Raw genomic sequence first — 26,040 nt, forward strand, 5'->3', positions numbered from 1 at the left:
ACTTCAACTAAATACATGTGCCTGCATTGCTTGATGCATTTGTGTATAAGTACAGTATGCAGTCATGAACCTAAGGCTTGGTGAATTTACCATGCTACCTCACCAAAATAAATGATGTGACCAGACATACAGTATTTATTTTTAGAGATTCTAATCTAGTGTAAAATGTAATAGTCTATGCATTTGCATAAACATTTTCATTGACTTTAAAATGTAGATTTTTTTGAAAATGCTCTCCCTATGTGATGAGAGAATGTACCACATAATGAGAGTATTTGTGAGCACATATAACTACACATTGCTGAAGTGTACATTCATGTACTGTGTACGTGTGTGAACTCTGTGCGTGCCCTTTGCCTGTGTGACATGTGTATATGCATGTGACACTGCCTTTGTGTACTAACACTGAGCTCTTGCTGGAAAATACAGCTTAGCAAATCCTCCTAGCCCCAAATATAGCTACTGTATCCATACCTCCCATGATCACACACTGAGTGGGAAAGAGAGAGAGGCTGGCAAAGAAAGAGAGAGAGAGCCCTGCGAAAGGCTTTTTTTTGAGTGGTTTTTAATCTGTATAAAGCCAGTGTGTATATGTGGGACTGTATAGTATTATTACACAGCAGCACTCAGTGCATGGGCCACAGATGTTCTTGCATGTGCGGTTTGATTCACAGTCCATGCAAAGTCCCATTGATGCTGGTTTCTGAGAATGTGTGTGTTAACTGTAGCTGTTCCTCTAAGACATGTGGACATACACTCACCACCAATGTTTCATTGAGGAGCTAGAGCAGGAAAGCTCCACTCTGCAACAGATAGCACATATATTTCTCTCTCCACTCTCTCTTTGTGTCTCAATCTTTCACTGTCCCTCTCTGTCTCTTTTTTCCTTATTTTCGGCCCTTTTTCTATCTTGCTTGGTTGTAACAACTGAAAGAGGCTCAGGGATGTGTGGGTGGCTCTCCAAACTTGCATGTCTATCACAAAGAGATGAATAGACAGCAGGCAGGCTTCCCAAAACAACTACATTTAGATCGCGCTCTCAATCCCTCTGTTCAGTAGAACTAATTCTGTGAGTCCCTGCAGGATAGGTGGAGGCTTTTATTTTGGAGGGATGGTGGTCCATTTCTTAACCATTTCAAAGGTCTGTTAAAGACATGTAAGCTTGTCCTAAAAAGCAGGCAGAGAAAAGGTTTTGAGAAAAGATCAGTATCATTTTCAGAATAAACAGGCTGGCTGCTTTTTAGCAAAACACGTGCTGGTGATGTCTCTTTTTGCAATATAACATTTGTCATTTTCAGACCTGTCTGAAGTAACATAGGCTTTTCGATTATCAAGACACATTCTCTTTTTCAGCTGGATTGAGAAAGTCATGGCACATCTTAGAATGATAGCATAGCTTAATTTTCTGATGTAGTTCAGAATAACAGCATTGGGCACAAACACTTTCTAGACTGTGTGAAATAAATTTCCATTTAAACCATTCACTTCTGTTTATTGATAAGTTCATTGGTGCAGTTGTTCTTACATTTTCTTTCTGAATCCTACTGTCATATGGGTATATAGGTATAGGTAATACACTATGCTTTTGATGACTACAATATTACCATGGGTAGTGATGATAACTACTAAAGCAAAATCTATATCATAATTATAATTCTAAGTGCGATGCAGCCATCCTGTCCCCCCTCAGGTGCACTTCTTCAGCATACATACCTAAGTATTTACACATACAACCACGTACACTTATTCATTTATCTTACATTGGATGAAGCTGATAAAAATCTTCCCACTACAACAGAAATGCCAGTGTTTGTTGTTTTACTGTCTTGTCTGTAATGTCTGTACATTCTGACATGTTCATTACTTTTTCCTCTGTCTCATGTCTCCTGTTTTGTTAGATTGTACCATTTATTTTTATTTTTTTAAATTGAAAGTAATTTATTCTCTGGTGCAGATCATATGTGTGTATATTCCCCCTTTGCTGTTCTGCGGGGGGCTATTTGCGAACATGTATGCGTGCTTGCTCGTGTGTGTACTTGTCTGGCTACAGATGGGATAATAACTATTTAATCTGCTTTTCCACATAATTTAATCTCTGGATCTTGTCCGAAGCTCACCTTAACAGTTCAGGCGATAAAGAGGCTCACTACAGAAACAGGAGTCACATCAGTGAGAGGCAGCCTAGCGTGCCAGATCACCTTGACCAAAACTAGGAGACGCCGTCATCTGTCACCAAATGGCGTGGGTGGCTGCCAGGTTACGTAGTAATCTCTCCTCAGCATCCATGTCTGAAAGACTCAGTCTACTGTCTACAATACAACCCAAGTGTTTTTCAACTAAAGTTAAAACTACACTCAATGACACTCCACTGTCTTTCAGTGTCATCAGACACTGACATTTTGCAAAGATATTTTTTGACTTTAGTATAATTTATTGTTTTGGTGCACCCTTCTGCTTCTGTTCTCCATGAGGACATTACTACATTTCACAGAATACTTTAACTCCACTATTACTCACAGTTCGTGCCTAAGCTTTGGGTTTTACAGGTGGTTAGTAGCATTGATAGTTATTGATATTCAATAGAAGGCATGTCATGGCGCTGCGCAAAAAGCAAATATACTCTGTGGCTGCATTACACAATTTTGCATAATTGGAAAATGTTTCATTTCTTAGCTTATGGTACCTCTGGCTTGGCTGTGCATTTCAACATACAAAACTGGGAATGTTTGCTGTTGGGAAGCTTTTGAGGATGATGTCATGGATGCTGCACTGGATGTTTCTCCAGCTGGTTGGCGGAAGGATTTGAATACACACTCACACTCAGGTGTACATTTGGTAATTTGTTATATTCCTTGCTGACCTTATATTGAACATTGAGTGAAAAAATCAGATATGAGCTTCTTGTTTAAAATACTTCTCACTGGACCAGAGTCAGGATTAAGACCAGTCAAACCACCTGCATATTTGTGGAATGGCTAACTATCGCTAACTCCCTCATAGCCACCAGTCTGTCTGTGCTCCCATTAGCGTCACATCGTTATTATTCCCCAACATTTTCCACTCCGTTGACGCTGAGACGGCCGAACATAATATCCTGACATAGCTGACATGACTAGATAACAGAAACACAAAATAAATGTTAACATTCGGTTCACTGGTGATATAAAGATACGTGGTTTGGAGAGCAATGACAGAGCCCCAGGCGGGTGTCTACCCACTAGCATGATTTTATTCCTCCTGTGTCCTGCTTTGACCCAACTCTCCATGTCTGTCTATAGTTGAATCATCTCTAAGCTGCTACTGGGGTGTTCCCTTGCAACGATATGTGGGCATCTGTTCAACAATATGCTACTTTGAGAGCGATACACTTGGAACAGAAGAGCTAAACAGGGAGAAAAACACAAATTGGGCATACACTTGTTTCTACAACTTGTTTCTCATGTAGTCCCAACATTTTTGGCCCAAATATTGGCCAAATCTAAGTGTTTTTTTTCTTCTTTTGTGTTTTTTCAGACTGTCATAGTTCTTAGATGATTTGTCTGCCATTAAGCCTGAGAAAAATATCTAAGCACGTTGCTTGTGTGTGGTCAGACAATGATTTATCATTCTATGAGTGGGGCTCATACTGTAGAAGTAGTTATAACAGACTCTTCTTCCCTTCTCCCACCTGTTCTCTCTCTCTCTCTCTCTCGCTCTCTCTCACACACACACACACATATACACACAGCTGTCACAGTAGACAGAAGTAAGGCAGGCAGACCACATGACCAGAATAGACAATATGAGATCAAGGGCACGAACACAGAATGAGAATTGAGTCTTTACTGCAATGGAATTATTTTGAGTATCGAGTAGTGGGGAGAAGGGTGACTCTTCTCTTCCTTTTGCACACACCCTTCTCTCACCCCTCTTTCATAGCCCATGGAGACAATCTTCCTTTACAGTATAGTCTTTAATTGGGATGGAAGTAAGAACAGAAGGCAGACAGTATTTAGCGGACAAGGAGCAGAGGCTCCTCCGCTCTTTAGGCTCTTGTCACCTCTCCAGAGAAGAGCTCTATTGGGGCTGCCTGGAAAGCTAATCCCAGACTGGTTTTGTAGGTGTAGGAGAGTTAGTCGGTTTCCACTCCCTCGTGGCCTAAAACAGTTGTTACAGTCTGTCATTCATTTGAGGTGATAATCACAGGAGGCTAGCTTAGCCAAAAAGGAAGGAACATTGCTCTTGATATTTTGGGAGTAAGCAAAAGAGCAAAAGAGGTGCTGGTGCTTTTTAGTGTCAGCATTTTCCTCATTTGGACAGTAAAAGATTCATCGAGTGTGCAGAGCTTGAAGCTATTGTTTTTTTATTTTTGTATTGGTGATAAACAAAGGCTATTCTGAAATGAGCAGTCACACCTTCTGGCAAACGGATAGAAACGTGGCTATGTTCAGCGTATTAGATTTACATGGTGTGCAATCTTCTGGGTCGTAACAGGTGAAATTTATCTTTACATCCAAAACGCTTTATGTTGTGATCATTGGACTTGTTGATACTGTTCACCTATAATGTTAATTTCCTTTATACTGTACGTTAGATTATGTTCAGTAGAACAAATTAGATGTCCCTGTTAATATTTGGTTGTTTGAAGTGAAAATATCTTGTTTTTTCTGCAGAATCTCCTTCAGGACAGGGCACCTTGAAGTACCATACCTGGAAAACTGCTCTGGATTTAGGAAATATATTAAATGTCAGGGAAGACAAGCAGTCACATTAAGGATAACATGTAATGAGGACTACAGCTGTTTAAACCATCATTTAGTAACTTATAATGAGGGCAGCAGCCCATAATTGTGAGTTTTTGTTATTTTAAATTATTGTTTGTTTTGGGGGGGAAGGGCAGTTCATCTCTATCGATTTACTTTCTATTTATATGAAGATGTCTCTGTCTTTTTACAAAACGGCTGAAAATGTTCTTAAAGCTGCTGTGTTGTGTGATGCATTACCAACAAGGCACCCAGGGACACAGAGTAAATTTTTTACAATCTACTGAAAAAATAAACTCAACCTTTAAGAAGACAAAAATGATTCCGATGTGAGGCATTAGCAGGAAAAAGGGGGAAACTGTGGGATCCAGGCACTTGCTATGCAAACTGTCAAAGAGACATCTTCACACAACAGGAAGTCAATGGAGAGTATTGAATTGCTTCCCGGATTGAGTGGGCATGGTCAAAATGTGCTCTGTCTCTATTGGTTGTTCTCTGTGCCTTGTAGATTCTTCTGAGTTTTATTTTTGATTGATTGGCACTAAAAGATGGACAGTTCAGCATTTTGTGATTTTACAAAAACATTTCCTCCATAAAAATCTTCCCCTCACTACCTTTGCTTCACTCTCCAATTGGTGCAATGTAGAGGATTTTCTTTGAATACGTACTGAATGCACAACACTGTCTGACACTGCACAGTACTTCCAGTGGGTCCCCTCTCCTTTGCTTGGGTCGGTCCCTGGTGATAACCTGTGCAGGGAGAGAAGCTGACTGATGGTGATAGAGATTGAGATAAAAGATACAGAGGTGGGTTTTAACTGATGAACCACTCTTGTGGACTGCTCCTGTGTCCTGGCTCGAGGTGTTAATTATGGCTGGAGGCACAGAGCAAGCGCAGAATGCTGAAGGACTAGGCGGTGAGGTAAAAACAGGGGAGAAAAGGAAAAACAAATCACTGATTCAAAAGTGGTCTCTTGTGCTGCCATGCTGCCTCACCTCCTTTTCAGTCCTCATCTAATATGTGTCTGAAAAATAGCTTTCATGTTGCACCCACCGGTATCTAGCGTCTATCACGTGGAGTTTCTCATTGATTAAACCATTTTGAAAGTGAACACAACTTTGTGAGAAATCTAAATTAATGCCAGAGTTTGCTTTTTTGGCTGGTTACTTATTCTGAGGGCCTCCCTGCCTGGCACGCTGCACCTGGTCTCTGTTGCTGTTGAGAAAACATTTCAACAGGAATGAAATGGAGGCATGAATATTCTTTTTCTTCTACATAAATGACAACTCAACTTTTTTCTAATGCGATCAGGTTGTTCTTTAGCCTGAGGGTTCCCTTTATGCTTCATGGTAAAAAGTACATCTGAGATTTGAAATGTGTCTGGCACAATGATGAAATCAGAACTGTCTTTCCAAAGACAGACTGCTGTACACATCATTTACAGTATACTGACATCCTGACAGTAAACATCTTGGTTATTGCCAGCCCATGTGTTTGTTGTTGTCTGAACTGCCAACCATCTGTTTGATTAACATGTGTTGCCTGGTTGGATCCATATATAAATCACTGTGGTTGTTTCCAAAATAATAGTCTATTTGCTATATAGTACCCAACATTTACTTGTCACCCTTTGATTTGACTGTCTGAAACATGAGTGTGCAAATCCATCCATATAGTGCCCTTAAAAATTTGAAATGAAAAAAGGCGTGGCCATGGCATGTATAGTTTCTGCTGTCAGTCCCACAGTTAAATATGCCCCCAATTTATGGATATTGTTATGTGACTTAATAGCTGTTGATCAGTGAGCCAAAATCAGAGTTTACTGCTTGCTTGAGTGAACTGTAATTGTCTATTTTATATGGAACAGTGAATGAGTGACCCAGGGGGTGATTTTGGACATAAATTAGATTTTTACTTTATTGGAGGTTTAGTTGAAGCTACTCAGTCAGTGTGGTTCTGGTTTGATCTTCTGATTTCTTGCAGCTATAAAGTGAGTTGCTGATTCAAATTTGCCGTTTGTGCTCAGTACAAAACAGCAAAAATATGTGCCAATTCAACAGGAGCCATGTTTTTATATATAATGTAAAAACCAATTGGTTAGAATACAAAAGTTTTATATCATGTCTTTTGTGCCAGTGATGGTCAAGTCTAAGAAAATTGCTTGAATGATATCACTTGAGGAGTCTTGCATTGGAGACACATATATACAGCCAGCATTAAAAAGTGTGGGGTGTGGAGTTTAAAAGATGTTAGGCAGGATGAGTATAACAAAAACTGCTCTTGAGTTGCATTATGGAAAGTTTAAAACTTATTATATATTTTTTAAAATAAAAAGAAACAGACATAAATAATCCACCTGCCTTTACTGATTTTATTTTGACATCCATAAATCTTTCTCTGGCCCATGCCCCAGTGTTATTAAAGGGCACTACCAATCACTGGACTGCCCTTTAACATATCCTGTTACAAATGAGGATTTTGTCAATTCATGTAGCATGGTGCAATTGTAATTTTATTAGTCAACAAATTGTTTTTAACAAGCACTGTAAAAAAAAAAAAAAAAAAAAAGTTAGCTATCAGGGACAGTGTGGTTTCACAACATGTTTGTTTTTTTTCCCCCCATGTACTTCTAACTTCAGAAACCAACAAAAAAACATCATGATTGAAAAAAAAAAAAAAGGAATAAATTAGATAATGAAGCACCGTGGGCCATGGGGGGGGGAGTAGTCGTGAGGAATAATGCTCCTTAGATCTTCTGTGTAGTGCAGGAGCTATTATATCTGTTTCATGGCACCAAGAACCAGGGAACTTCATTAATGTCAACATCACTCAGGATTTTTTTTGACATTTTGTTGTTGTTTGCCAAAAAAAGAAAGAGTGAAGTGCAGTTTGAAGAGGGTTGAGGTGGAACACAAGACAGAAGAAAGGGAACGAGTCAGAGTGAAGTTATGACAAGTGAATAAACTGCATGATTTTTTTTTCTCTCTTGAAAGGTGTATTCATAATTGCCAAATATATGTTCTTTAATGTTTATTCATACATGCAAATAACGGCTAATAGAAAATCATGATGTTAGGAAGCATCACTAAATAAATAATACAATCAGCCATTCATGCAAACAAATTTGAGCGCAAAGACGGTGGAAAAGCACTGCTGGAGAAGAGGTGTAGCTCCGTGTGACTTCTGGCTGTCACCCTTGGCAATGGCCCTTCCACTATTTCTTGACTCACTGCCAGGGTGTCCATTGGCTTGTCACTTGTTCAAATCTTCTGTTCATTACTCCCTTCTTCCTTTAGCCACGAGATCGGCCATGTAGAGGTGCAATGCACTGATTGATGTGTGTGACACATATTTCTGGGAAACTCCATCATCTGAACTGGGGAGAAATGTTTCTATTTTTGCACCAACTAAAGCATAGGTATGAAACCAATGTTGCAGTGTGTTTGATGGTTGTCAATTAAAAAAGGATTTCCCCTGCTGTGTTTATGCTTCCTATGGAGTGTGCATTCATAATTAACAGTAATTATATCAGTCATTGGTTTGATCACACTTACATTTTTACATCACAAATCAATTCCATATGTATGATAATTGAAACTTGAGTGTTACACGGCTTACGACTTCAGAGATGATGCATTTACTTCCCTTTTCCCACTCTTATCTCTCCTTTTCTTTGCTCACTATTTCTGTTCCTGTCTCCTCACCTTTCTTCCTCCGTCCACCTTTCTCCCACCCTTCCTTTTTTACCTTTGCTGTCTGCCTGCTCTTAACTCACTCCATCTCCCTGGCAAAGTGAGGGAGCAAGCAGTACGAAGGGAGCATGTACGTGTGAATAATGGAAGAGGCCAGCTTCTCCCTAACAAGGTGTGTTTGATGGCCGACCTCGGTCCTGGCGTATGTGTGTGTGTGGTCAAGGTGTTCTCCCATTCTCCTTCTCCATTATTCAGTGTCATGCCTTTCCCATTTCTACCACAAAACCCTTTCAGATCATGGCACCTGGAAATCAAATGTTAATGGACACCTACCCACAGGCTCATACACACATTAGCTCCAGAAAAGCTCAACACATACACACAAGAACCAGTCTGATTGACATGACTTGGCTTGGCTCGACTGCTTTGTTGTCCTTTTGCATCATTTATGCTTTTACAACAAGCATGACTGCTGGTTTTTCAGTCCTGGCACATGACTGTGTGCCTTTGAAAGAGGGTGTTAAAGAGACTCTCACTCACTTTCCTCAGTTCTGCTTCATTGCCCCACCTGTTATTATGTATCGTGTCTTCTCTTTTGGTAGCAGAAGATATATGGACAGATATTTGTCTCGATACGAGCAACCACTTGAGAATTCCACATGAATGTGGTGAAAAGCCAGACGTCTGAATTAACTACTTGGCTTTTAAACTGAATATTTTTTCTTTAATTTTAAACTGTTGGTCAGTCAAAAAAGCAATTGGTCCCTGTGAGGACATAACGCACAGTTTGATACAAAATGAATCATTTCAACCATCCGTGGTTGGTGCATTTAGGTTCCACCACTGATAAGAATAACCACGGAAATAGTTAGCAGACTAAGTAGTAATGAAAGTAATTATTATTTGCAACCTAGGGTGTAGCAGGATATATTTGTGGTCACTATAATTTATTTGCATATTGCATACATTTGTACATTTTTGCGAGTGGTGGTGGGTCTTATTTCTCTCCACTCCACTTTGGCTTATGATTAGAAATCGCAGGTTTCAATTCCTACACACATCACAGGCAAATCAATCCCTGAAAAAGTAACTGACTGCTCTGGCTTCACCAGGGGCTTCCCTCTTGGTTGCTTCTGCAATGACATGTACATGTATGTATGTGTCAGTGGGGTAACTGATGAGATGTGTGAAATATGTCTAGTGGCGCAGTCCATTAGACAGCTTCCCCCCTCTCCTCCAGGCTTCCCTTCTGCTTCACCATACAGAGAGGCTGGAAGAGAGAGAGGTCACGGTCTGTGCTGATGTGGTGCTTAGATTGAATTACATGTATTGGAGGATATGGGTTTTAAGCAGTTACCCACCACCAAAGAAGACAAGCAGTCCTCCCTGCACCAGCCTCACCTAGCATTAGCACTGAGAAGGACACGTTTCCAAATGTGTGTGTATGTGTGTGTACATGTGTGAGCTCTGACAGTGGGAAGCTGCAATGTAATTGCTGACAGTGTCCAGAGGATTGAATGTAATGAAGGTAGCCGCTTACAGGCTGCTTCATTAGTACAGCTGGGCCTGGGGCACTCCGTGTGTGTGTGTGTGTATGTGTGTGTGGGCATGTAAAACTCTGCATCTTGGGAAATAAGGAGAGTCGAGTGGTTTGTGCACACACATGGAAACACACACGCACGTGTATTACCACCCACCCACTCACACTTTTAACACATCAACAAGCACTGGCAGCGCGTGGAACGTGCTCATTGTAACGTTAATCCATAGGAGCTCATTTCTCTGTACATTTTCAGTGCGTGTGACGTGTGATGTAACATGGCAATAGTTCCTGAAGAATGTCTTTTTAGAGTCTGTCTATTGAGAAGCAATAGGCTTAGTAATGCACGGCTGTAACTAACAATTAGTTTCTTATTCAGTCCATTTTTTTCTAAAAATTAATTCCTTGCTTGGTCTTTAAAATGACAATAAATGAAATAATAATGAATATTGCCATCATAGTTCTCCAGAGCCCAAGGTGATGTCTTCAGGTTCAGTTCTGTTTTCTTCAACCAACTGTCCATAACCCAAATATATTCCATTTAAAATTTTACACTTAGTGCCATTAGTTCTTAAAAGACCTAAATGAAACTTGTTGATAAAGTCTATTGACCTGTGACTAATCACTTAACCAAGTGTTTTCAGTACAAGAGGCATGTGCAATGTGCTCCACCACAGACCTGCATGTTTTCCTGATTTCACTACATCAAGTGTTTGCTTAGGTGAATGTTTCACATGTGCTGTCTGCACCTACAGTCTCGGCCCACACACACACACATGGGCAGATGTCAAAATATGTGTCACTCATAACTTCTCAGGCCCCCGTGGCCATGTGGATGTGATAGGCCCAAGAGCAACATGGAGACAGTGAAGTCACATGGGTGTTACCTAATAGGCCTCAACATCATTCATGCTTTAAAATGACTAATGTAGTCATTATCTGGGCACCAGCTGACCAGTAATAGCCAATCACACTGATACACTCATGCCACCAGTGTTTGCTGCCACAGCTACATGCACCATCCTGACCTCAGCAAAATCTTCATTTGTTCTTGGAGCAGAGACTTTAACCATTTATTGTATTTCTTCTGACTTACCCATATATGGGAGGGTTATACTTGAGAAAAGGAATAGAACTTTTATGACATGAGTAACATATTTATTCTTCAGGAAAAAAATTCCTCTTCCCCCCAGCTAGAGGTATTTTTGTTCAGGTACGAGAAGCGTTGCACCTACCCTACGCTTGGTCCTGTCTAGTTCTGGGTGCTGCAGCGTTCTTTGCTTTGTGTCATTGATTTCATGATGATTGTCAGCCACTGTGCTGATTGAGCTTTTGTTTTGTCTTTACAGAAGTGTGGCTGGCATGAAATGGGATTTGTGGGCAAAGAGTGGGGGCTGGTCATGGGGAGGGCAGCTGGTGGACCAGACGATATTGAAGCTTCCATCGTCGCCACATGGGGACCCTGTGGAGATGCAGTTTAGATTAACTTTCCACTTAGTGAACAATCTGTCACTTACAATATGGTTGTGTCTCCTGCTCCAGAAATCTTCTTGACAGCTGCACCTCTTGAGATGATTGTCCCATTCAGGTTTGGGGTTGTGGATGTGCATTTGCCTTCCCCATCAAATGATTTTCCTGGTCAGGCTGAGTGAGCTTCAACTTTGATCAGAAAACCGGCATTGATTATGAATGGCTGTCTTGCAGCCTAACCTTGACCTGACTGCTTTTACACTATAACACCTGACCCCTGTCTATCCTTCCCTCTGCCTCTAATGGTCTCATCCACCCTTCCCTTGAATTGTAGGTCAAAGAGGAGCTGGGAGAACATTAAGCTTCCTCTGTGAAGATCAATCGATACCCCATCTGATTAGTTCTTAGCACATTTGTTTAACTACAAACTCTAAAAACCAACAGATAAAGAGCCACATTGCTAATGCTAGCCAATAGCTATTCATTTCAGAGCCCATCCGCTTTCTAACCCTTCTATCTTTAGTCTTATTAAGTAAAGTGAAACGAATGAGCAGAGTGTTTTCCATGCAGATTCACACTGCTTGTCCAAGGAGTTTGGAAGAATGAAGAAGTAGGAGGTGGAGGTTAAAAGGAAGAGGAGGACAGGGAAAGATAAAGGGAAGGGATGTTGAGGCAGGAGGGGAGAAAATGGAAGCTTCAAACAGGCACTATCACAAATTCTGCCTGTGTATGCACATTTCTATTGAAATCAGTAGCACTTCTCTTAAGCTGGTTTTGGCTTCTAACAAGAGAATAGTGCCTGGCTCACTAATGGAGCAGCCATAGGTAACACACAGAGATGGAGTTAATTTGGGGGTGGGGCTAATATGCCAGTTAGGTGTGAAGTTATATCAGCCTGTAATTAGATATTAGTCTTATGGTTTTTTTATATACATGTTATTTTCTGAACTGTATGATTAAAAAATCATAAAAATTTAAGTTCACAAAAATTATATAAATATATGGAGCCATGCAGGTAGTTTTGGTTTGACTTGCCCTGGTTTCACAGATCAAACACATTGACTGCATGATCTCTGGATTATTGAGGGATGCTTTTTATTCCACTTTTGCTATAAAAATTCTCTTCCAACCTTTCACCTCTGCTCCCTCTTTTTAATTAACACTGAGCAATGTAGAAAGTAATTAGGTAATCCCATTATTAGTCAGCTCTTTCACTGGTTAAGGTGACTAATGTAGCTAATTAATAGATGTTGATTAGTAGCTTAAATTTAACTTTTGTCTGTTGTCTGGTTAAAGTGTTCTTTTACAAGCAGTTGTCTGTAGCCAAAGATTGTGTTAGTAATATCACTGATATCTGCACCAGTGAAACCACAGCATGAGTCTCCTCTAGATACATCATCCTGTCATGACACAAACAAACAGACTCACTATGTTAAACTTCATGTTATATGGTTATATATTATAATCTCCAGTATTTGGCATACATTGCTTATGAAAACACAAGATATAAAAGGAAGCTGTTTAAACCTGTAATTTATATGTGTCAGATATTTATATTCTCTGCCACTAATCTTATTTTAAGGTTATATCTATAGGTTGCTAACATGAAAGGAAGGATGCAACTAAAGTCTGTAGTTGTGCTCAGATTAATAATCTGATAATAATATTTATGTTTTAAAATTTTTAGCTGAGTTTAGTGAAGGCAGAAAACTTAGACACATATCTCAAACGTGGACAAAAGAAAATCAAATCTATTAGTGTGACTAAGGCTAACAGAACCTTCCTGGATTTTCTATATTACTCTTATTTTACACATAAATACTTTAAATGGCATCTACTATGACTTTTATACTAAAGTGCATTAGATGAATGGCTGCATTCATGCATTAAATACATTAAATATACAGTCCATGTTCTCATGTGCTCAGAAAACACACAGTGCACATTTAGTTTGTGTACGTGTGTGTAAACAGCTGTTGGAAATGTCATGGAGAGCTGGCTTGCCATGGGCCCTCTGGCACTAAATGTCATGCTACATGGAAAAAGCTGCAATACGTCATCCACCCACAGCCACACACCCATCCAACCTTCACATAATACATGCACACACTCCTGCCTGGCTATATGATAATGCCACATCGACCCACAGACACATTCATCATGCCTGTTGTCACTAGAAACAAGCCTCATTATACTCAGAGCCTATGATTTATGATTAATATTTGCAAGGGGTGTGGCGGATCATCAAGCCCCTCCAATCCATTGATTTCACTGAACAGGAAAAACAGAAAAGGGGTTGTTGAATGGGAAGTGTGTGTGTGGGAAATGTGTGTTTCTTTGTGCACGTGGGTGGGGGTAATACCGGAGTTGCAGGGACATTCCAGTCAAGCCGTGGGAAATAAGATGAAGGAGAAGGAAAGTAGAAAAAGGGGTGACGTATGTCATATTCAAGGTCCCTGTATTCCCTGGTGCTGTAAATTGTCTCCAGAACTTTTCTCAGTGGTCTCATTAGTTAGTGTCTTTTCAATATTTATGGCCATGTTAATAAAACATCAATACATGAGGCCTTTGTGGAAAGCTGCAGGCGTAAGGTGCTGCAGTCCTTGGCTTTTCACTGATATTTGGATGATAAAGAGAGGCTCAGGTGAGTGCTATGCAGAGTGTGAGTAGCGACTGAGAGTGGACTGAGTGGGGGGGGTAGCAAAAAGGATATGGTGAATAGTTTTTGGCGATGCAGTGTGTATAGCAGGTCAAAATATTTTTCTCTTTTGATTTAGTTTCTGATGTTTTCAGTTATTCCAGTCAGAACTGACCGTAGGTACAGGCCTCTGGAGCTTGAATGGATGCTCAGTGTCAGCACAATCCTTCAACCAATAATTGAATTCTTGATCAGATCATCTATTAGCTGTTTTTTCTATTAATCATTTGTGTCAAAACCAGATCTCAGAGCCCAGTATGATGCCTTAATTTTCTTGCAGGCCGATTAGCAGGTCAAGCCCCAGGGGTATAGAAAATCAAGTGATAAAAGCCTCTGTCTATCTACCACTACTGAGACACTCATTGCCTGAAAGACCAGACTGCTGGTCAGTCTTGGGTGTAAGTATGATTTCAAGTGTGACCATGATATTCCTGAAAAACAGCATTACACTCAGTGAACCCTCACAAGAACCAGCGTATGTTTGACATTTTTTTTTCTTAAAGTGGCTTAAACCCTTGCACCTAATCAGTTGTAAAAAATAATGTCAATAAGCTTTCTGTTGATTGGCTAAATGATCAGGTGACTGCTTGTTGTACCTTTAGTCTCTCACACACTCTGATGCACCTATATTTCCTTTGTGCTTTTAAAGGCTTACTAATATCTGTGTTTGTGAGTCTTATTATGGCGTACACTTGGTATTAGCATGCAGTCTGCATTTGGATATCCTACTCTATGAGGAAAAACATTAATGAATGTATAAATGCACGCAGAGCACATTGCAGTTAGAATATAACTGCATCAGCAAAATGACATCTGGAGGTGGTCAGCCAGGTGTGAATGCAATCTGTGCAGTTTGCCAACACTGTAAATAACAATAACCACAAAATAAGCTCATAGGTCAGCTAACTCCACCTCTTTCTCTGATCTAAAACTACCGTTCAAAAAGCTACAGCTGAACCCTTCCTCGGCACAGGAAGAGTACAGCAGCACCTCTTTCCTTTTTGACTAGTCTGTCGATTCTACCTGCCTCTTTTGCATATTGAGATCCAATCACAATCAAGGAAAAACTGAGATAAGCAGGACATTTTATTAACTGTTAATGCAAAGGCCTGTGATCAAATGTCATTTTCCAGATGATGTATTTACACAAAAATTGGCAGGTGGCGTGTTAATGTTTCTTAATCTCAGTTTTTGAATCCTAACGCCACTTAATATTAAATTTATTATATTTTGTTCATATTCAAAATATATTGGAGCAATGTGAAGGGACGTTGCTCTCTTCACTCCATGCAGTGTTTCTTAGTCTTCTCCTCTTTTACTCTCATCTGCCGCATGTATATTATTTATTGCCCTGCATCTCTATCTGTCCTTGTACTTCCCTGCTATAGTACCAGTCATTTCCCCATATTCCCATTTTACCTTACTGCTCACTTTCCTATCCTGCTCTTTCTTTGCTTTGAAAGTATTCCCACTGCTGCTCCCTTCGCTCTGTTCCCCCTCCTCTCATCCAGTGAATTGCTCTCTTAATCCTCTCAGAGTTAGGCCACAACTTGCTCTCCCTCAACTCCACACATCCATCCAACCACCACTCCTCATCTTTGCTCATCCCAGGACGGAGCTGCCTCTCCTCTCCAGTGAAACAGGGGTGTTGGGGGAGCTGGAGCCAGGGTTGGGCCCTGCCCGTCTGTTTGGGACACAGCTGTGAAGAACAGAGCTGTCATTCCCTTTCTGTCTTTCTTTTCTGCACATCTGGTGCGTGGGGGGACTGGGCCATGTTGTGTTGTGTTGTTTTATCCTTGGCTCAGCATGGTTCCAGGATTTTGGCCTGGCTAAAATGCAGTAGGCTTGGATTTGAGATCAGGATTTGCCCACTGCTGCACTCATATGGATGAGCCTGGCTCCTCTGGTGTAGGCTACTAAGTGATGGTTATTAACTCAATAGAGTAATTATTAGCTGCAGTATTAGCGTGGGCCCAATGCATTTTTGGGCTGTTTGCCTCTACAGTGTTCTTCAATGGCTGGCTTGGCAATAGCAGGTGGAGTGTCGCACTCCTTACATTATGTAACTCCACCCCAATTTAGATCTGACTGCAAATAAATGAAAATCAAGCTGCTGGTTGGCTCCTTTCCCCACAGATATAAATAGCGTTTTCAAATCTTATCTAGAAACAGTGTTGTAGAGATGCTTTGAAAAGCAGCCCGACGATTAGGATCCCATTGTTCCGCTCCACACCCCCTCTATTCTCCCGGCTGCTTACAGTAAGCCTGAGGATCTGTGTGTATGTGTCTGAGAGTGTAGCCCTGCACGTGTGCATGCATTTATCTGCATCACAGTCTGATTGAAATACTGGCTAATTTGTAAGATGGCTTGTGTGTAGTGTCCTGGGTTTGAGAGTTTGTGAGTAATGTGCGTCTCTGTGTGTGTTGCTGCTGGGTGTGTCTTTGATGATGGATGCTGTCCCTCTGCTGCTTACCCCACTGCTCCTCTCAGAATTAACAAGGTTGCTAAGATACAGTAGGCTTATATTAGATTAGGTTATCTGCTGTTATTGCTGTTACTATATTTCACCCAGTGCCGTGAATCCCTTATTAATTTGGAAATTTACCCTGCCATGGAATGAAGATGCTGGCATTTGTGTACATCGACTCCTCTCCTCTCCTCTTCTTTTCTAGCTTTTAGGGAGTTGTAGCTGAAAGCCCCCTTGTCAGATGTCTACCCCGCCCCATTACAATCTGGAGGCGGATCCACACCTTTATTCATCATTAAACCCATTTAATCCAAAGCCCGGGGCCCGGTGTTTCCATTTGACACAGAACAAGCCAATAAAATAAGAGACAGGAGGCAGTGATATCACTTTGGTTGAGTTTTATTGGTGTTCAGAGATATTGTCCCTCCCACCAGCAGATGTCAACCCAATCCAGTGTTTGACCTCCATAGTAGCTTCTCCAGGCCTGGAGGGCCATTGGCACTGCTGTTAGCAGATAAAGAACAGGAAACAATTGAAATGTCAAGTGGTCTGCTCAGATGAAGAAGTGGATGCTCTGCTCTCCCTCCACTGGTGGCTTTTCAAATTTTCTTGCACATGTATGTAATTTTTGCAAGAAGTGAATAGAATGCTTTAGTCAAGATGATCTTCATTTTAACAAATGAAACATGGATACTTGACAAATGTAGTGAAATTCCTTGAATATAGCATCACATAGAGTAACATGCAAACACCCAAATCAACTTGATGTGTGTATTTCAGTTTCATTAGCTGTATAGTGCAGTAATCACTGGAGGCAGTGAAACTCTAAATGCTGTCTTGCATTGTGCTTTGTAACATACTTTGTCAGACTGCTGATCCACGTCCAAGGCTGCATGTGTGTACGTATAGATGTAAGTGTGTATGACTTTGTGCTTGCTGGGTAACATTTTGCTATATAAGTGTGTGAAACTTTACACAGGCACTAAAAGTGTGTGTGTGTGTGGGGGGGGGGGTTTCAGGGGCAGCTGCTATAGGGGAAAACCCCATTAGTGTCGGAACCCAGGGAGATAATGAGTGCTGACTGCTTTATGTCCTGGAAATGATTGAGTGGAACATAGTAGCAGCTTATGAATCCCCTCTGCTTGTGGCTGATAGACTGACAGCCCCTAGCTTGCTAGCTAGCTGAGGTGCTTTTTTATGATGGAAAACAGGCAGCCTGTTGTTTAACTTAGAGCACCATCTCTCAAAAATAGAATGCTAGTCTGCTTGCTGGCCTCACTATCTGTTTCACTGATAAGACTACGCTCTGACTCTTAGCAAACTTGCTGTCTGTACAGTACTATGCTGAGCATCTAGCCTCCTCCTGAGATAGACTGTAGCTGTGTCCCAGTTCCAGGTTATATACTAATCCAGCAAATTTAGATACATAATGTGTTTAGACTGTAAAGTGACAGCCCAGTCTTTAAAAGTCTCTCTCACTCATCTTGTTTCTGCCCTCTCTTGCCTTTCTTATTTGTTTGTCTGGTCTTTGTTGACTTCATTTGTTGTGATGTTAATGATTAAAGCAGCTCAGCAGAACCCTGTGCCCACCCTGCCACCCCAAGTGAATACAACATTGACATTTCTTTTACGTGTTTAGCAAAATGTTGCTTATGTAAACATCCAGACGTTGAGTAACATCATCATTCTTTTTATTTTTTTATGTATCGTCCTGTTGGAGCTGCAGCTTTGAGTAATGATTATCTGAAGGTTAATTTTCACAAGTGACTTTTTCCATGTTTCTTTTTTATTGCCAAGTTGTCATTTGATATATTGTAATAAAAATATCAGTTAAAGACATTTTTAAAGCGATCGGCTCTTTCTCAAAGAAGTGGCTCAGTTTGGTGCAGTTTTCCCACCTTTAAACAAGATAATTGATGCTTTGGAATTATATGAGGGAGGTTGCTTCAACTGATTTTCATCATCTCTGTAAACAGACAGTGAATTTGTACAAGATGTAGTTATTTGTATTACAACACTTCACTGTTTGGTTATATTGTGTGTTTTACACTGTATTACCTCCAGAGAACCAGTATAGGGAAAGACAGCTTCAAAAATAATTACGCTATATATACTTTGCTCAATCTGTCTTCTTCATTTAGTCCCTTTTAGGCAATATTTGCTTGTAGTTTTGTTCTGTTTTCTTCTATATTGACATTTTTCTTCACTGACCTGTCCTCTCCCCTTTGTTCGCCTGTTGCTTTCCCTTGTGTCCTGATCTCCCCTGTTCTTCTATGGCTTAGCAATTAACCCTGAAAGTCTGTGCACGTGCATGTGTGCGTGCATGAGTGTGTCTACTTGTATTTCTGCTGGAAGTTGGGACTATTTTGAGCATGAATGCATCTGAACAGACACCTTTGGACAAAGTTAGGACATTTAGCTGGTCCTCACTTTTTCAGGCTCCTGTTTGAGGGTTAATACTTGGTTTTAGGGTTAGTGTTAGAATTAGGTTTAGGACAGGGTTAGGGTTAGACATGTAGTTGTGGTGGTTAGGGTCTAGGGAATGCATTATGTCTATGAGCATTGAAGATAGAAATACAAGTTTGTGTGTGTGCATGTGTGTGTGTTAGTGTGCATTTCTAGATCCCATGTGTGAGTAGTGTTGCCCTGTGTAATACTTCTGAAGCACAGGCTTCCCGCTCTCCTCCCACTGCTGTAGCCTGGGGACATCCAGACTTCTGCACTCACACAAACAGGTGGAGGCAAATATGAGATGATTGGACTTAATATAGAAATGGGTGCCAGAAAATAGAAATTAAACTGAAAATGTATCACAGTTACAGAGATGCTATACAAATATATTATTATTATAACTTCAAAATACACGAGTTGACACAGACAACAAGAAGGCTCAATGATGTGTTCCAGTGTCCCAGAATCACACCCCTCTTTACCTACACCCAAAGACCCAAACCAGCCCAATAGGCCCTCAGCCTACCTTAGAGCAACTAAAGAAAAAGCAAAGAGAAACTACCCTCATACTCTTAACCTGGTACTATTAAATAAACATTGCCACTGGCTTGGACAGTAACAGAAAAACTAAACTGGTAGCTGGTATTATTAAATAACATTAACTATTGCTGTCGGCTTGGACAGTGCAGTCGACAGCAAAGAAACTGAGCTGGTAACAGTAAGCGAAATACATATTGGCCCACAGACCTGCTTTATGCCATATTAGTAGGACTATGGTAGTAGCAAACTAACCAGAATGCCACAGACCTGGCTCACACAGCACACAAATATATATTGATAAATCCTGCTGCTTGGACAGCCCACTCAGCAGCAGAACAATCTAGAAGCACAAATTAGCCTGTATTATGCACCAAACATTGCTAACACTAAGATTGGTGCCAAGCAGCACATATTTGCTAGAACTAAAATTGCTATCACACACCAAACATTGGTAGAACCAAGATTGCTGCTGGATGGAGACAGCCATCTCAACAGCCCAGAAAGAAGACATGGCCATATTTCTTACTGTCTGATTTAGGCTCCGCCCATTTATACCCAGTTCACTCAACAGAGAAAAGACTGACTTTCCAACAAACCCTCTACAACTAACTTCCACTGGGCAGACCTTAACTTTCCAACCATGCTGCTGTGCCTCCAAAGCTATATCTAAGCTTTTTACTCTCAAACGCATCTCCCCGTCTTCTACAGCGTCTTCTCAGGGATCTGTAAGTTCCACAAAATACACAATCTTCTGTTTTTGCGACCACAGCGCAAGATCTGGTCTTAGATTGGTACTACCTATCAGAACAAACTAAATCCCTCCCTGATTGTTCTTCTCATCCATGGAGTTTACTTCTAGGTGTTTACTTTCAATTGCTACTGCTTGAGACTTGAACACTTGCTTATGTCTCCAGGTGTATCGCCCTTGAGTCAGGCTGATTTTACACCCTGAGAGGATGTGTCGCAGTGAAGCTCCCCCTGAACACAGATGACCCTTTGGGTCCTCACCTGCCCATTTATTTAGATTTTGAAGAGATAGTAGTACATCATAGGTTGCACCTAACATAAATCTAATCCTACTTGCCTCTATGTCCCACACTTCTCTCAAACTTAATTTCTTTCTTTCTACACTTTCCCAGTTCATCCACTGTCCCTGCTGTGCCTTTGCACACCTACCAGCCCCTTCCTGTCTCCTCACCTCCTCAACAACCATCTTTCTCTTGTCAGGTGCTGATGCTTTACTCAGAGCAACTTGCGATGTATTTAGACCAAATCCACAGCAACCATACTGTACATGCCCTGCAATATCCCTGGTTCTTAAGACCTACCTGAGCCTGAGCTCCCAGCCACTTTCTAATGTAAGCACTGAATGTTTTCTCTACCTTCGAAATGGGTACATCATAAACTATTAGGGGCCATAACAACTGTAGTAAAATACCAAACTGTAGGCATCATAGTTTGACTTTGCCTGGAAGGCCTGATACATCTATCCTCTTAATGCCATCAGTCACCTGCTGCCTCAGGCCCTGTACCTGCTCTTTATCATTCAGAGCTGCGCTGTACCACCTGCACAAACCTTTGACTTTTTCTAACACTGCAGGAATTGCATACCCATCTAGGCAAAACCATTTGTCTGTCAGCACACCTTTTATTATTGACACACCTCTTGATTTCTCTGGCTTGACCTTCATCCTTGCCCACTTTAAGTTAAAAAGCAACTTATCCAATAGTTTCTGGTACAATGGTACTGATGGTTGTCATGTGGTCCATGCATGCACACACTGGTGGTAGCCGCTGTCCTGACTGGAGCCTCTCCCCTCCTACAACCCACTTAGATGTCCTAATAATAGCTTCCATTGCCATGGTATAAAGATGATCATTATTAGTCTGTGAGAGGACGTCTAATCAAAAGTTTATTTTTGAAGTTTAACAGTAGTTTAATAGAAAAACATAATGCTCACTTACTGGCCTTTTATAGGTCTTTCATCCATACTTCATTGTTGTCATTATTATTATTTAGTCCAGGCATGTAGAAAGTGGATGGAGACGTGTGAAAATATACAACAGCAGCAGTGCTCCCTAGAAACCCAATAACGCATATTGAGTGCAGTTACCAGGGCAATCAGTGGAAATATAGTCAGGAACTTGCATGACAATCCAATGCACTGGGTTGGACTGAAAATTCACAGTTTATGAGCTTCTACTTGTCTTTAGGTGTTTGGCCACAGCGTGATATACATACCAGTACGAGCTATGACAACAGTCTGTCTGGCCTAAGCTGTCTGTCTCCTAGTGGTTGTCCATTCATGTAGAAGTATTGACCTTTAGATTGCTGTGTACAGTGTGCCCCATGGGGAATAGCACCCTCTGGGTTGGAACATGGGTCACTGCATTGCGTCTTCACTTCCCACAGTGACCTGGGAACAGAGTTGCACTTATCAGGTTAGATTAGGAAGCAAAGTCGATGTCTTTTCTGATGAGTAAATTGGAGGTCGCTTCTACATTGCAGCTTTAAAAGACTCTGAAAATAGTGCAATGCACAGTGGTATTTTCTGGCAGTCAGTGAAAGCTAAGCTGCAATTTTACCTGGAGAAAGGTGCATGGGTGGAGTTTTGAAGATGGGAGGAAGCAGCGTAATGAATTTTTGCACACCGTTATCCCCTCCCTTCTCGCTGTTCTTCCTCCATCCTCCATCTTTCCTTCCCCTTTTCTTCCCGTCTTCAGCTCTTGAACAGGATCACATTAATATTCTACTGAAGGCTGTTTCAACTGCAGCCAGAGCTCCCTCTCTTCCACTCTCACTCCTTCTCTTTTTGCCATCTCTCTTCCTCTTGCTTTTCTGTTTCTTTAGAGAGCTATTGTTTTCTAGAAGGGATCACATACCCACCAGCTCTACTAACCCATGCAGCAGGGAGGGGCCGTTTTATTACCTTCAGTCAGGAGTTCCCCTTGTTGTACACAGGCACATGCACACGTGTGCACACACCCACACAAACATAGAAGGGTGGTGGGTACCGATGCCTTTGACAGAGCGTGTTGATTGGTTCAGAATGGTTGCTGCCTCTTGTAGGAGAGTGGAACGGCTATTTTTAGATCAAGGGGTAGCTGGGAGAGAAAGACTGAGGAGAGCTCTGTGTGTTTGTGTGTTTATATGAGTGTGAGTGTGTGTTTGTAAGGAATACTGCAGTCTTGAAGGAAGTTCCCTCTTCTCACACACACTTATGCAGCAGTGCCCCTCTAAAGTCAGACTGGTGTGTATTCCATGTGTTTGTGCTTTCACCCTCTCGTTCTATCTATCTGAGCTGGCTTGATGTGCAAATGTCAGCACTCTGCCATTTATTTGCCGAAGCCCAGAGCAATGTCCTGAACCCTGTTTTTACCTCTGTCTCCACAGTGATGCCCCACTGGCGCTGCTTTTTTCCCTCATCTCTTCTCCCCTTATTCTGTCTTTAAAAAAAGCCATCCTTCTCTCCATCTTACATCCTTTTCATCCTCACATTTCAACCATAATCTGTCATTCTCTGCATTCTCATCCTACCATCCTTTGCCATCCTTTTTTCCAGCTCTTTTACATTTCCTTTCCTTCACATTACCCCTTTGCCATCCCACTTCCATTTTTCACACAATTCTTGCTTCACCCATCCACTCATCCCGTCCCTCCTCCCCTACTCTTGTTCATGGATCATGGCACTTCATCAGAGTAACATCATGACATTTCCAGTCTTGTCTACAAGTAGCCCATCTAGTTTTTTGGATTAAATCTACTGCATCACAACCACTACCACCATCACCCATCCACTGGTGCTTCATTTTACATCTGTTTTAAGACAGGACTGTGCCCGTTCATGTTTGGTCTCATCAAGTCACAAAACACCTTCTCCCTCTCTTCAGCAACCTCTATATTTCTGTCTCCTTTCACTTTATTTTTTGTATTTCTTCACCCCGTGTTTTCGTCTTCCTCCCCTGTCTCACTCTATCCATCACTCCATCCGTCAGCGATCACCACGATGACTCGTGGCTCGCACCTGCTCTGCAGTCGAGATGCCGCCATTGTTTTATAATGAGAGGTTTAAGATGGTGAGGTCTCCAGAAAAAGGTGTGGCTTCAGATGGGCTAAGTGTGATCACAAAGTCTTCAGGGTGAAGGTGTGGCACTGGGAAATGAGTTGCTCGGTTTCCTCACACAGTGGCCATATTTCAGTTGCAGCAAACCTGGTGTTGAAATATGATGCAGAAGACAATGGAGCACTTCCACCAGACGTAGTGTTTATACACAGGCACACCTAGAGCTCAAAACTGACAGTGGAACTGTAACAAATGAGAGCATCCTATTCTCCCTAATTTAGACAAAAGGGATGACTCCATTATGTCCAAAACTGTTTTTTTTTTTTTCTAAAGATGCAAGTGTGAAATGTAGATCATAATAAGAGTGAATACAGACGTTTTTTCCGAAACTGTGCATATTTATTTAGAGATTTGCTTGGGCATGAGCTTTTTGGATGTTGTTCCTATAGTTTTCATCAGAGATCAGTTCATTCTCCCACCTTGATAATAACATGGTTTACCATGATACAGGTAAATACTAGCTAGCACTTGGTCTTGTTAGTGTGAGAGTAAAGGCCTCTGGGATGGAATAAATGAATAACATAATATCTTTTCCCTTATATTTGCGTACACACTGATGTAAGAGTTGTAATTATTGTTGAAATCCTTCCTTTAATTTTAGACTGATTTATGAAGTTTTGTGCTATCTTAATTTTTTCTTTCTGCCTCTGTCCATCTCTGTCCAGTGAGTGACAGCTGTTTTCGAAACCTTGCAGAGGACCGCAGCGGCATCAACCTTAAAGATCTCGTCCATGATCCCTCCCTGTAAGTACTGACTTTTTTTGAAGATATTTCAACTTCCAGACAGAAATGAAAGTGTTCGGCAATACTGCACCCTTGTGTTTAATCCAGAGCAAAGTCCTTTGACATTACCTTCAATCTATCTTCAATCACACAAAAAGCATGAACAGGTGCTGCGTGTGGAAGCCGTCCTCTTTTTGTGCAAGAAACTAAAAAAATCTCTTTAACTCAACATGTCGGGGCTCAGTGTCATCATATGGAGAGAAACTCCCAGCATGCGTGGAAACAACAAAAGAGCTGCAGCTCTGTTCTGTTTAAGGATGACTGTTGGCAGCTGCAAGAAGTCATTATTTGTTCAAAGAAGCTAAAGGAGGTGAAATCAGCAATTGTTTCCTCTAACAGGGATGTGATCAGTGACAAAAGAGCATGAAAACAATAATCTACATCACAATTACATATTAAGTGTATGTCCAAACAGATATAGGCAAATTCTGTCTATGCACCTTTTCAGTAGCTTTAGAAAGGATGTGTTATGAGCCATCACAGGGTATTTGTCTTATTTCTGGTGTAGACAGCTGGTCATGTATTTTTCTGTTAATTTAATTCAGAAAAACACAGAAGTGACAGTTGATGGTAAAAAAAAATGTTTACAATATTTACTAGAAACACAATATTGTAAGTACACATGGAACATACTGTGGTCATAAAATTTCAACTAGCATTCATCAGCAAAAGAAAAGTTATGTTTTGTGTCAAATTTAATGTGAAGACCATTTCTAAATGCAGCTCAATTAAGTGATCAGTTACAATCTTTATATATTATCACACATATCACACACTCCCTTCCATTCAACACTACAAACTGTGACCCCAACATACACCCTCAGACATATTTAGACATCTAAGCCATTTTCCATATACATATTGACTGGAGATCTCCCCTGTCAGAATCACAGCAGTCAGTATCACTGGAGTCTCACCAGTCCCGACCCTGAACTGATCCATGTCTGCCACGTCCTTTTTAGTATGTTTATTTTGAGGCCGATGTGTGATGTGTGTGAAAACTCTGAGTGTGACACAGAGCGCGAGGGTGATGAGGCTTGTGTCAGATCATGGGTGTCACACTTGACAGAGAACCAGAAAATAATCAGGAATCATTTCATATTTATTGGAACAGGAGTTACACTGGGGTGGATTTGCATTGTTTGTTTGCTGTTTATGCACACATGAACATGCTAACCGGCACTCTACATCCATGTATATCAATGTTTTTTTACCCACAACTCTTTAAAATACAAGGTCCAGCAGGACGGCTTAGTTCATGAGTTGGGTTGTTCTGTTTTCACTGGCTATTGAATGTGAAACCTAGAAAGCTAGATTGTTATTTTATATATCTTCAATAAATAACAATCACATCTGAGAGAATATTGCTCACTGGTAGAAAATCAAAGGCTTGACTGTCAATAAATTGTCATGACACAGCCTGATCTCTGCTCTCTTTTAAATTTAAGTTACAAACTGAGACAAGAAATATAAGAAATAGATTTATATAATTGAACATTTGGATACAAGTCAAGGCAGGATTTTCATTCAT

General features: G+C 40.9%; 1 protein-coding gene across 2 annotated transcripts in view; it reads left to right on the plus strand.

Annotated features, from left to right (window-relative positions):
* gphnb (gephyrin b) overlaps nt 1–26,040 on the plus strand; it is a 76,559-nt gene that overhangs the window by 3,022 nt on the left and 47,497 nt on the right. For both annotated transcript variants that reach the window (XM_033325081.1, XM_033325082.1), the window contains exon 2: nt 24,392–24,470. In XM_033325081.1, coding sequence (XP_033180972.1) covers nt 24,392–24,470 — 79 coding nt within the window. The remainder of the gene's footprint in view (nt 1–24,391; nt 24,471–26,040) is intronic.

The sequence above is a fragment of the Mastacembelus armatus genome, chromosome 24 (genome assembly GCF_900324485.2).
Source record: "Mastacembelus armatus chromosome 24, fMasArm1.2, whole genome shotgun sequence".
NCBI classification, from domain to species: domain Eukaryota; kingdom Metazoa; phylum Chordata; class Actinopteri; order Synbranchiformes; family Mastacembelidae; genus Mastacembelus; species Mastacembelus armatus.